This window comes from Plectropomus leopardus, chromosome 11, assembly GCF_026936395.1.
Source record: "Plectropomus leopardus strain MGB_pleo_1.0 chromosome 11, ASM2693639v1, whole genome shotgun sequence".
Taxonomy (NCBI): domain Eukaryota; kingdom Metazoa; phylum Chordata; class Actinopteri; order Perciformes; family Serranidae; genus Plectropomus; species Plectropomus leopardus.
In genome coordinates, this window is record NC_142186.1 from 19,329,864 (window position 1) to 19,343,740 (window position 13,877).

Below are 13,877 nucleotides of genomic sequence, written 5' to 3' on the forward strand. Positions count from 1 at the left end.
CTGCCAAGAGGGAGAATGGCAGAAACTGTGGGGTGTAAAGTAAAGGCACAGGGCCCGTATAGATTTGAGCTGCCAGCTTTGTGGTGAGAGTTAATAAAGGAAAAAAAAACAAAATGAAAATAATGGAACTGAGAAATGGGGAGACTTAAGTACTTAACCATTTTGCACAGGAATAAAAAATCAAGGGAATAAAAAGGTGAAAGACTGGCAAAAGAATTGGGTTAGGCATCAGAGCGTGACAAGTAAACAGCATAGCTGTTTCTTTGTAGAATGAGTGAAGCAACAGGCACAGAATAATGTGGACGGTAAATGCACGAAGACCTTGAAAAGGTGAGGTGGAATGTGGAGAGAAAACGACCCCCTCTTACGGTTCACATAATTCCTTGGTTCGGAGTTCTTGCTCATATGTGTGTGCATCTGTACATTGGGTAGTCGAGATTCTCCCTTGTTTATATCAAAGCTTTGTTTCGGAGCGTCACTGTGAGTGTTAATTATTAACGATGAGTCAGTCTGCTAGTTAAAATGGGCTCCAACATGGAAATGAGGCCTCAAAGCCCAACGGCTTGTTTTGGCGCCAGTCCACTTCTCTGCATACTTTATGACTTTGCTAAGTGTGTGTGCATGTGTGTGTGCATTAGTGTGTGTTGGTGTGCGCGTGAGACAGTGAGAGAAAGCAGGCGGGTATGCGTAGGCGCACCTTATGTGGATGCACATATTTAATTATGGTTGTGTGTGCCAACTTGCATATTTAATTATTTGTTAAGAAATGTCTTCATTATTCATCTCTTCTGTGATCGATACTCATGCGCGTGCGCACACACACACACACACACACACACACACACACACACACACACACACACACACTGCATTCAGCTGAGATACTCTTAAAAAGGAGTGATGGGGAGGAATAGATGGGCTGAGAGGACAAGAAAGAAGTGTAGGAGGTGAGCAGGAGTGGGAGAATGAAAGGGGAGGCAAGGCAGGGAACAGATTGGATGGTGTGTGTATGCATGTGTGTGTGTGGTTGTGTTGGTGCACGGGGTGTAGCTGGTGAATAGTGGCGAGGGTAAAATCAATAGTAAACCGGACGTGAAATGGAATTTGAGTCTCAGCCAGATAGGGTGCGATTGAAGAAGGATCTGCAGTGTATGCACAGAGGACAGTGTTATATATGTGTGTGCGTGTGCGTGTGTGTGTGTGTGTGTGTACGTGAGTGTGCTCAGAGGCAGATAGGGCAAACAGAGGTCAAAAGCTTTACTATTTGATGTGGCTGAAAGGGTATCCCATGAGCACGGATTGTGGGCAGGGTTGGTCTTCAAGGTGTGCTCTTCATGTAATTTTAATGCCTTTTCCTACCAAGGATGTGACTGAAGGACTGAAGTGTTAAGTTGTGTATGTGTGTGCGTGTGTGTGAGAGATTGTGGTCGGCCCTCTTGAGACTTCAGTGACATGCTGTGTTCACACTCAAGAAGGTCTGATCTCAACCACTGTCACACCCTTGCCAATAGAGAGGTATGTGTATGTGTTTGTTTGGCAGAGTGAGACAGAGAGAGTACTAAAACAACTCATCTAATTAACACTCTCTTACTAATGAAGAGTTGTACAGTGAGAGTGGAGAGGGATGAGGAGAACCGAATTGAGGATACAGAGGGAAGTTGAGAGGAGGGCAAGGTTTTGGCACTATTCTGCCAAAATTGTGTGTGTGTGTGTGTGTGTTTGTGTGTGTGTGTGTGTGTGTGTGTGTGTGTGTGTGTGTGTGTGTGCGCAACTGCAAGTATAAGATGTAAAAGTATGAAGAGGAATCTATCTCCTTGACAGGAAGGTCATTTGGTGAGAGTCTGAGCGAGCAAAAGAAAGCCAGAAACGGAGTGCACGAGGGGAAAATGGTCAGGAGAAGGAGCCGGGAGAATGAAGGCTTTGGGAAATGAAATGAAAGAAGAGGTGAAATGAAAGGGGAAGTTCAACATAGATGTGAACCAGAAGGTGAACAATGATGGAGTGATTAGGCTTTTACCACCTACTTTAATTTGCCTCTCTTAATGCTGCAATAAAAGTTGTAGAAAAAGGTTTCCATCAAGAAATGACTGGAAAAGAATCAATTTAGGATTGAAGGGTACATTAGTGCTTATTATTACACTTTTGTCCGCTGCATATCGGACAAAAGATTGCACTTACAGATAATCTACATATATGCAGGATATACTATTTATCCAAAGAAATTAAGTAACTGTAGAGAAAGAAATGAAAAATGTATTTGTGTCAGCACATTTTCACATTCGCCTTGTAAATCGAGCAGAAAGTCCCTGCAGGCTGCAATATAATGACCATAAACAGGGTGCGACCTCATATAGCCCCAGAAGCACTCGCGCTGCATTGTGCACCTTAAGCGAACGCAATTATGTTTTGTATTAAAGCCTATCGGCCTATTCAATTCTGTTACCAAGGACTGGAGCCGTTGTCATTATCATGAAGTCAAACTTGCCAGCTCTTCTCTGTAATAGTTTCTTTACTGTGAGTGCCGCTGTGTTGATTTATGTCACATTGTGTTTGGAAACTCCGAGAAGTTCACAAGTTTCAAATTGGGTGCTCTGTTTAGATGTTTGCAAGTTTTTGGGTTAACATTCAGTAGCAAATGGCATTGAAATTCGCAATATGCGTAGCAAGAAGTAAGACTTTTTGAAAATATTTTATTTAAAGGAGAGTGATGTAGTTATAGCTCAAATCCACCAGGATAGATTGCTGCTGCATTGTGTCTACTCAGTACTCTGAGGAAGATTATTTTGAGATGAATGACTATTGACTTTGTTTACTTGTTTACATCCATTATACTAACTGTGGCTCACTGTGACACAGTGTGAGGAACAGTATTGACTGAAAGGGCATCTCCATTGGTGTTCACTTTTGGGTTTTTACAAGTTGACATGCCCTCTCAGCCATCAGCAAAAAACTGACACGCTGGTTAGAGTGCTATAATAATCACACTGACTGAAAGGGTTTGTTCAGATTTTTTTAAGTGAAGCTGTTTGAGACACTTATCCATTGTCAGCAAGTGGCCTACAGTAGACAGTGGTCACGTATATAGAATCCATTTCAGTTTTAAGTGTAAACTATATTTAGAATATTTTCTTCACTTTACCTTGCCCTCAGACAGCCGTTTCCGACAGGTAACTAAAGCCGTTATCTATCCGCTGGACTCCTTTGACAAAAACAGTAATTTTATCTCGCAGAACACAAGAGTTGCATGTCCAGCACTGCCTCACATTGGGTTTTTTTGTATGTGGTTTTGTGTGACCTTCTAAATTGAACTGATGTGGTGTCCTTTGCAGTACTTTGCTTAGCTCCTGTGCCAGTTAGGTGGTTAGAAGAATATAGCTAATTTGAAAGATCGATAACTCACAATTCTCAAAGAAGGCTTGGCTCAGTCACAAAGAGGCACATTAGGCAGGTTAGGGTGGTCATGTGTAGCAATGTATACATGCAGAAACCTATGGCAGGTCATGTGAGAAGATGTTCTTGTAAGTGCTTGGGAAAATAGCATTTTGATGCTAAAAAATGTGTCATTTTAATAAAATTTGAATTTTAATGGAATCGCCCTTTAAAATCTAAATTACTGGTTATTTCAACAGGTAGCAGACATAATATTTACCATGTTCTGAATTTAGTTTGTTAGCATGCCAACATTTACTATTAACTCTAAACACAAAGTACAGCTGAGGCTAATTGTGATTAATTGGGATTGTCATTAGTTTTGCCGGTACGTGGACATGTAAAATTTTGAGATTATGATGGCGCTCAAGCAAAAGTCAGGGGATCACAGAGGTTGTTAGAATTTATCCTCAGGGCACCATGAGTGTTTCCATGTTATTTCACTGAGATCCGTCCGATTGCTGTTGAGATATTTCAATTTAAAAACATAGATGTCAACCTTGTGGTGGTGCTGAGGAAAAAGTGTCGGGATCACCAGTCATTCATCCAAAAGGCATGGAGATATTTCAGTTTGGTCCAAAGCATTGGACCGACCCACTAACCTTGCCATCTCTAGAGCCATGGAGCTAGCATGGCTAAAAACAATAGCAAGCTGACAGTGAGAACAGATGTGTCCACGTACCTCTTCCGGTGTACGTGTAAAATATATAGTGTGTGTTTGCGAGTTCTTATGGCGGTGGTCAAGTGTGCTCTGGGTTGTGACTTAGGGCTTGAAAGTAGAGCAAAGTGGACCATGAAAGAGTTATATGATAACATAGGCACACACGCATACACACAAACACACACACACACACACACACACACACACACACACACACACACACATACGCTCTCCCTCCCTCTCTAGGCAGCTCTCTCGGCCGTGAAAGTGAGAAGAGAAAACATAGGTTGTTGTAAATGAGAAATGCCTGTGTTTCTTGCGACGGCGGTGCTGATCTCAGCAGCGTTCGGTGCGGAATGTGTAAAGAATAGCTCCTGTTTGTTTAGCTAGCTGAAAGCATCACAATGAATAATCACATTCCATCCTGCAGACACACTATGCTATTGATTCGTAGTAAATATCACCACGTAGAAATACAATTTCCAAACAGCATTCAGTATTGTAGAACATACAGGTTTTTCTGCACACGCTCACTGAATTTCTAACGTTATTTCTCTTATGCAACTCTTATGAAAGACACCCTCCACCTTTTACCCAAGGCTGTAATGTGCAATTATTCTGGGTATTGAGCCAAGCCTATTGTAAAGCAAACCCAACTTTTATTCAGAGTGCCTGTTGTGGATAAACATCTCCAGGCATTTTAGAGTGACATTGGCAGAATGAAAATCAGTGTTTTTTTCCCTCCTGTAAGTGTGTGTGTGTGTGTGTGTGTGTGTGTGTGTGTGTGTGTGTGTGTGTGTGTGTGTGTGTGTGTGTGTGTGTGGTGCTTTAAGGAGGCTGAGAGGGTCAGCTCTCCCCCGGTATCAGACCTTGTGACTGGACCTGGGTCATGCTCCACCTCCCTGGAGCTCCATCCTGCAGAGACAGCATCCACTTAAATATATACACGCACACACACACTAGACATTCTTACACTCTAAATGAGTTCCCATGTGACTGCGTGTCTCCTGTCAGGACCTGCTGTTGCTTAGAGACTGGTCCTGGGGCAAAGCAGTCACACACACTCTTCTTCACTCTCCTGGCCTCGTTACACTTTTAGTGAGCATGATGACACTCAGCTGCTTATTGTCCGTGTGCTCAAGGGACTGCATGTGCATGCGCGTGTGTGTGACTAAAAAGAATAATATTCCTAGATTATCTTATAAGCCATTCCCCACTCATCTTCTTTTTCTCTCTAGTTTTGTTTCTGGAAAGACTCTTCTCTACTCTGTACACACACACACACACACACAGACGTAGTGTTATGCTTTGCTGTCCTTGGTGGTAGCTCCAGTAGTTTTATCACCCAACTCCACTTTGAGTTCAGTAATTACACACAAGCAGAGTATTTTACAGAGATAAATCTGCTGGCTGCTTTGAGGACAGGATTTTTTTTTAATCTTGCTCCTTCACGGCATATTTCACTGAGATAACAACTTTGATTATGTGTGCGTGCGTGCACATGTACATCGCCGCATATCCATATGTGCTTCAGGATACGTTCCTTTGCGCGTGTGCATGCATGTTGCAGCAGCAAGAGAAAGATAAATGGTCTTTTTGTCTTTTGTGCGGCTGAACGGTGTATCAAATGTGCTGATTTGCCAAATGAAAGACAAAAACTGTTTACCAGCGTTTTGTGAGCCGTGACTGCCTCACTGACAGAATGCAGCTGCTGTTGGATATTTCAGGCAGCCTAACCAGCACTTGGAGACTTAAAACCTCAGGGCTACTCACTTCCCTCAACTCCAAGCTGCTGCTTACTGATGCTGTAGTGATGCACTGTTATCTACAGTGACACAACGGAAGAGCCTCAGTCGAAAGCTTTTCACTCACCGTATCTCATTTCTTGTATTGCCTCCACAGTGTAATTTTGCACTTCATGTTCAGTCTCAACATTTCTGCTGTGTAACCTACTTTCTATTTAAAATTTCCATTTTTCCAGTCTACTTACTAGCACATTACACACTTGCATCATCCCTTTTTTGTCTTTTTTCCTGTTCCTCTTCCCCAGATGTACAGTAAGCTGCAGTGTGATGACCAGCCGATGTTGGAGCACGTGGAGCAGCTGCTAGGTGATCTGGGAGGAGAGCTGGAGGGAGAGGAGGGAGAGCCAGTTTTGGATGAAGAATATGAACCCTGTAGTGATGAGGAGGAGGAAGCTGCAGAGGCACCCATGGAACACTGACCACAGCCCCATGTTTACACTCGGCGATTTCCCTTCATGTTTCCTTCTAGTCAAAATGTTCTGGTGCACTCTCTAAAGTGCCTTCCTCGCTATCCTTTCACACAAATTTATCAAAGATGAAATTTGAAATCAAGTGAGATGCACAAAAAAGTGGCATTAAAAGCTGCAGTCTACTCAGTGTCTTTCAGTCAGTTGTTTAATGCTTTTGGTGAAATAAGTGAATACTTGAGTAATGCCTCCCTTAATCTCCTTGACAGATGTTGATGAAATAAATTAGTTTTAGAGCTTTACTTCTTACCAGCAGCAAAAACAAAACACCTTGAATGCTTTTACCTCTTATATGCACCCACGCATTGATTTTCTACAAGCAAACATACAGCACATGTGCACACACAAACCGAAGCACACAAAGGCTGCACATTAATTACTTCAGCTCTTCCTCAATACAGCTGCAGTAGCAGCAGTGTTACCCTCTCCAACTGCAGTAAAGTGAAATATCTCAAGAGGAAGTTAGCATTATTAGAAAAGTGTGTCTGACAACATGCAGTTAATGCGATCTCTGCATGAACTGGTTCTAATATTCCAAGTTTGTGTCTAATTTTGCTATTCGGTTTATTCTTGTGCTTTGGGTTTTTTCCCTTTTTTGTCAACTCATTGGATTCAACAAGGCAAGACACAATAGAACAATAGAGAGAATTTGACATTAACTTATGCAGCATGCGTTTCTCTCTCTGCTAGACTGTTCAAAGTGGCTGGTACAAAGCCTTTCAGAAAGGAGAAACGGGCAACTCTGACTTCTTTTTTTTTCAACTAGTTTTCACACAGTGCAGCCTTTTAAAATTCTCAGACAGGGTTATGTAGTGTAATGGCATGGGTTAGTGTAATGGAATGCCACAATAATGGACTGATGCTTTTCAACTTCTTTTATATGTTTTACAATTGAGTGCAGAAAGGTGAAGAGCAAGAGTTTGTACTCAGTGGTAGACAGCTGCACACACTGCTACTTTCTGTGGACATAAAATGTTTTTAACATTTGAACATGGTTTTTGTAACCAACAGCAAAACCTCAAAATGTATGACATTCACAGCATGAAACATTATAAATCCAGGCCACAGATGTAAGACAAAACTTAGATTGTGAAAATATTAGTTACATTTTTCCACATTACACACCTTAAAGGAATACCTTACCTACACAATCATCATTTTTTTCATTTTCTCACACTGTGATATGTTGAATTTGTGAAGAAAATTTTTTCTCACATGGCTCCATGGTGAACAAAGATTTTAAAAAATTGAGAAAATTCTTGATTAATTGGAATAAAAAGCGACCATGTTAAAGAACAGAAAAACTTTATTAGAGCGTAGGTTAAGAAAACTTAAGGCAACTTGTGGGGCAGAAAACTGAAGCCAACACATTAGTGCCAAAAACTGCAGTCTATCGATTGGCCACTTGAGGCTGGTTCCAGAATTGAGCAAGTCCACATAGACCCCCATGTTAAACGCCCAACTTCACAGAAATAAACACATTTACTGCCTGGCACAAAAAACGGTTTTGGACTTGATTGCTAATTTCCCTGTTCATGACAACTGTACATGGGTTGAATTTTTATATAGCTCACCTGTTCACATTTTATTAAGATATGCAAAATTATGGGCAGGTTATTTTAAATGACAGACTGTCTGCCAATAGTGTCCTCGGCTTTGCAGTCAGATCTACCCCAGGTTCCTTCACAGCACCACTCTCTTGCCCAAATATGGTTACCTCTGGCTCCCAAAAACCAAGATGGTGGTGGTCGAAATGCTGAAATCGAGCCTTCAAAACTGGGGTCCACACACCACCGTAGCTACGTCCATCATTTTGCATAGTTTATGATGATCTCTCACACAACTTGTGCAGTGTAATCCAAGTCTCATTTATCCAGTTATATATGCAGTGCTTCCCAAACACATGCATTTTTGCTAAAACCATAATAATTAAAAAAGACTTCTACATTAACAGTCTCAAGCATGGACAATTAGTGCACCCAGGCATGTTATTTAAAAGCAGATTTTGTTTTAAATTGTAAGGTGTTAGCAAAAATGCACGTGTTTGGGGAGCACTGAGGATACGACTAGTTAAGAGATTTGGGTTGTACTGCACGAGTTCTGTGGGTGGGTAAATGGATGTTTTGATATAGCTTGCTGTTAAATGCAGACCTCTACTGCTCAAATTTTTGGATTCTTTCTTCATTGTAGAGGCATGCGAGAAAAACTTTTTTGTTTTTGTCAAAGTCAATGTAACATGGGCTGAGCAAGAAATCTACAAACGATATTTTTGGGGGGTTAAGTATTCCTTTAATTTCTCAAAATTGTTTAAACACTCTTGCTTTGTCAGAGTTGGAATTGGCATGCCCAAGTTAATCAGCATCTATCAATGTTGATTTGTAACCATAATAGCATTTCAAAACACAGTTTGTAGGCCTACATTGCAAAATATACACAGCAGTTAGGACTTGATATATGTTTAGTGCATGTCAGAGCTTTTTTTATTAATTTTCTTATCGACTGACATTTTCTCCCCAGATACCTTTAGCAGTGAGACTGTATGTGACGCACATGCTGTAACACATATACCACAGAGTATATCTCTATGCACCATGCCTGTTAACAAACACAACACAACACAGGCATCCACTGCTGCGCAGCCCCTTTGAAGAATTTCATAACCGGTAAATGAGAATGTTATCTTAGATCCTGCGCCTGATAGTGACCCTGCTGCAAGCTGAGAGGCCTGTTTGCTAATACAGGGGTTCAGATACCACGATCTGATTGTGCGTGTTTGTGTTTAAGGAGTGTAAAATAAAGCTCAGGAGAAACGTTAACAGCAGTGATACTGTGTGCGCGTATATATGCCGTTGATATTGATAGCTTAATGTGATATGATGTGTTGTTATTTGTGGACTCAGCTTTGCTTGGAAATATTCATGTCTGTGATGTTTAATGTATGATAATGCACCAGGAGTACAGGCGGAGAGGACTGACTACCTGGAGCGGTGCTGTCATCTAGCATTTGGCTTTGTAATTACAATGGGCTCTAGTGGGTTTCTACAGTTGTGTGTGTGTGTGTGTGTTGCTGTGTGTCCGTGCGGCTCATCTGCAGTGCTGTGTGATTAATGACTCCAGGGGTGAGTGAACATCGGCGGTCAGCCCTTTCTGGTTATTCTGAGCCGACCTAGTGTGAGTGGGCCATAGTGGACACAAAGCCTCGGGTGATCTCAAAATCCTTGGCCATTCTCTCACCTGTACATCAGCCTCAGCACTGCAGGAATGTTTTCTCTTGCTGAGAGAGGGGAGTGCAGTTTCTACACAAGGACACACATTCAATCACGGGGAAAGGACACTCACTGTTTACTCGCATTCTTTCCCACTCCATGCTGAAAATCGCTTTCAGAGAGGCCAGAATGGCACTCTGAGAGGCCAAAGCACAGAAATAATCAGCCTTGTATAAATACAGTATATTGCTGCAGATCTGCAAGATATGATGTTTCATGTTTCAGATGCCCATTAATTAAAAATATATTCATTAAAAAAAAATACACTGTATGCAAGTTGAAGCCTGGGGTGTATTCACACATTAAGCATACTTGTCTTTTTATTTATTTATTTTTTTACCTGTTTGTCAAACTGCCTTTAGAGACCCTAGCAGCATGTTTTCAGTCTCCAGGGAAACCAACCCATAATTAGTAGGCTATATGTGTGCGTGTGCATGTGCCTGTATGTGTTTTTTAATAATCGACGGTAATGAGATGAGCGGAGGGGAGAATAATCCTGGATTAACAGCTTAAAAATGCATGTGTCGTCACAACAACATCCTGATTGGGACTTAATCATTGAAATACACACAAACACTCAGCGACCATACACACGCACACACACAGTAACCACCAATTGTCCGTGCATCAGATAGCTGAATGCTACAAGCTGTGTGTTCATGTGCTGTTTATCCTAATGTTGGTGTATGTGTGTATCGTTGACTTAATTAGAGACTTAAGCGGGGTGCTCCTCTGAAGGGATTAAGGGGGAAATTATCAGAATCTGGAGACTTAAAGCTGAAACCAGTTAAACGGAAACAGGAGGAAGGAGATCAGGACTCGGGAGAGAGGAGTTTGAGAGGCAGTTCTACTGTTTATACACACATTCACATGTTCAATTGTGTAAATCGTCCTCTTGAAGTTGCACGCTCAAATGTGCTTCAAGGTGTACAGGCTTTTCTGTACACTCTCAAAGCCGCTACGTGAGTGCTTTTGAATCATGGACACCCTCTGTGTTTGGATGCAGGAGAGGTTTAATGGATATTCAATGATACTAAAGTGACAGAAATTCAGACAAGCGGGACAAAGACGGCCAAGGACAAAATCGACTCCTCTGACTTGAGGATTGACAGATAGGAACTGCACGCCACTCATCTACATCTCTTTATTTATGGCGTGGCTCTGCATTCAAACTGTGAATTAACGACATAATGGGAGTGATGGTTATCTGAACCAACGGTTTTCCTGACAGCCACTGTGAGAAGCCATGAATCAAGTGACCTTTATCCTCCGCAGTGAAACCATATCCTGTACTGGATGGATTTGCTGGGTAATGGATGCACTGTGTCTGACCTGGGAAAAGCTCTGCAGCTGATGGATGGATGCAAAGGGTTAACACTCACAGCTTTGTGGGGTTTAATATGATCATTAAAAGGTGGTATGGTTTGTCTCAGAGTGGTCTTATTGTAAAAATGTGTTTTCCCTCTAATCAATATGGCAAGAGGTCAGTGTCTATTATATGATTCAGATGATTGTTTTAACTGAAATATTTGTTAAGGGAAAGTTTCCATGCAAACTCTTGTTTTTCTCTTCATTGTATTCTGCAGAAACTCATTACATCTCATAATTAACTCTCAGAAAAGCCGTCTTCATCATTGATCTGTGTTTTTCGGTCAATAAGGCTATTTTAGCCTACCCTGCCACTTCTATTGTCTGAGGATTGAATGTGTTCATGCATCTCTGCATGCACACAGTTTGCATGCGTGTGCGCTGTTTTTGTTTTGTGTGTGCGCGCATAGTAATCTTTGGTGGGAACATCTGTCTCTCAGAGATAACGTAACCGGGGAATTAGCCATGCTGTCTTACAACGGAGCATCACATCTCACTATTATAGCCTCCTAAATTATACCCTATTACACCTCTATGCGTGTGTGTGAGTTTGTGTGTGCAGATGAGTGTAAGCAATGTGCTGACAGTGTCATGTCCTTGGGGCGCCTGCCAAGTTTAAGAGTATCACAGGGCCCACTACCTCCTCTAATCCTTAAATCCATCATATAACAGAATTCACAGTTACTTCTGCATAATACAAGTCCTATACAAACAAGTCTCTCCTCAACAAGGCAGCAGAGCATACAGTAAGTGAATGGAACAAAACAAAAAATTGGTGTTTCAGTGGTTCTCAATAATTTTCATGTCAGTGACCCCTAAATTGATACACATTAGGTCATGGACCCTCATTGGACCTTGGACCATGGACCTTCATCTGAAAAGACTGTTAGAAATGATTAAGACCAAAACTCTATAGTTGTCATCTATAGCTGCCATCTTGCACTGTTTGTGTGACTTGAAATCCAAGTCTGCACAGGCCTTTCTACCATTTTTTCCCAGTGGCCACTCACGGTATTGCAGAAAAAAAGTCCCCTGCTACCCCAAGTTTTTTCCCTGTAGACCAAAATTGTAATTGATCTCTAAAACTGTTGACAGGACACCTTGAACTGCAAACAAGGTTATTTATGATTTTCTTCATCCATGGAGTGTTTGTATTTGCAAAACTTTCCTGGAGCTGGGAGAAGTGATTAAAAAAATCTGTGAGGTCAGTGGGAGAAACATTACTGACCATATTCAGTTCAAGCCACATACTGCAGAAGCAAACTTTATGCACCAGATGAGTAACTTCACTGGAATGAATAGGTGCTATCATGGGTTCTGGTGTCCTGTCAAAGACTCTGTCATTATGTGATTCCCCCTACCTACACCTTTAGCCTGAATGAATGAATGAATGAATCATTTTATTTCAGTTACATGCATCATGAGAAACAGATTATGTCACACATTTTTTTTCAATCAATAACAAAAAAGGAATAGGCTGAAGCCCAAGGCTTATTTTTGCATCATAAATCAACCAATGGATAACCCAGAATAACAGCAACACCAAAGAAACAATGTAAATGGATAAATGAAAAAAAACATTATGCTTTAAAGTGTAACCCTCTATTATTTCACACTTTAATCCACCCTGAATTATCTTACACTCTAATTATTTTACTTGATGCTCTTTTAAAGCAAAAACAATTTCAACTAATCACTGATTCCATTCCATAATTTGACTCCCAAAACAGAAATACAGCTATATTTTACATTTGTTGTCACTTTACATATTTCAAAATTGAGTAATCCTCTTAAATTATAATTTCCTTCTCTCAAAAAAAATAAAAAAATAAAAAAATACAGACCTGAATGCTTTTGTTTCAAATTTCAGCACAGTAAGACATATATGGCATTACAAGTGAGCAGTGCTATATATACACACAGACATTTCTTGCTCAGCAGCTCCCTTGTTTTAAAAAGAATGGCAATAGATTTAGAACATTTCTGGTTAATAGGTATGTCCTCAAAAAGAGTTTATGATCTATAATACCTTAATCACCAAGGTAAACACTATTCAGTGGGGGAACACATTTTGTTACAACACTGGTATCTAGATATTATTAATACAACAGTTCCGACCAAGCAATTTGATTGGTCAAGAGGCATCCCATGAGCGCTGATATACAAGACAACAGCAACATATAGTCTGTATACGATATGATATAAAATGTACTTGGGATGTTTAACTCTTCATGTATCACTCCGCTTTTCAGCTGTTCTAGATTGTTAATTAGGGCCTACATTAACCTGTAGAGTAATAGACTGTTCTGGAAGCCTGTTGTGTGTCCCTGTGGAGTTTCCATATGACAGGAAAAAAAAGGGTGAACTTCCACTCTTTTCAGGGCATGTGTGGGAGTTTACAGCTGTTGGAGCTGTCACACCGTCTTCCGTCCCGTTTATTGTTTTATTAGTTAGCCAGTTAGGTTAACCCAGGGAGCTCGGTTTCATCGGTGTTCCTCAACATACAGCTGTGTGGGCTTTTCTCTGGATGTGCGTCGCCATTACCAGCGCTGTTGTTTTTAGCTTAGCTGCCTCAGTTTAGCTAGCTAGCTTAACTCCGCGGTGTGCTTCAAGACTGCTTACAACTACGTTACGAGCATGTGGCACAGAGACAGGACCCTTTTGAACCAGGCACAGGGATGTATAACAGACGCTCGCCCAGCAGGGACTCTAAAGTTGGCCTGCCCTCACCTTTCACTGGCAACAGGAGCCAGAGTTTTCTCAGCTGTTTGAGGCGGGGAGGTGGCTGTCAGCGCCGGTAAGCCGGTAAGGATTCTTCCTACTCGCCTCAACAGCTCAAGAGAGACACACAATATGCAACACTTTGCTACAGTTAACAGGC

General features: G+C 41.3%; 1 protein-coding gene across 3 annotated transcripts in view; it reads left to right on the forward strand.

The window, feature by feature from the left end:
* Window positions 1-9,187, forward strand: part of LOC121945863 (uncharacterized) — a 28,523-nt gene extending 19,336 nt beyond the window's left edge. For all 3 annotated transcript variants that reach the window (XM_088084210.1, XM_088084207.1, XM_088084208.1), the window contains exon 11: window positions 6,141-9,187. In XM_088084210.1, the coding sequence (XP_087940336.1) occupies window positions 6,141-6,314 (174 nt within the window). In that variant the 3' untranslated portion in view covers window positions 6,315-9,187. The remainder of the gene's footprint in view (window positions 1-6,140) is intronic.
* Window positions 9,188-13,877: the final 4,690 nt, after the last annotated feature.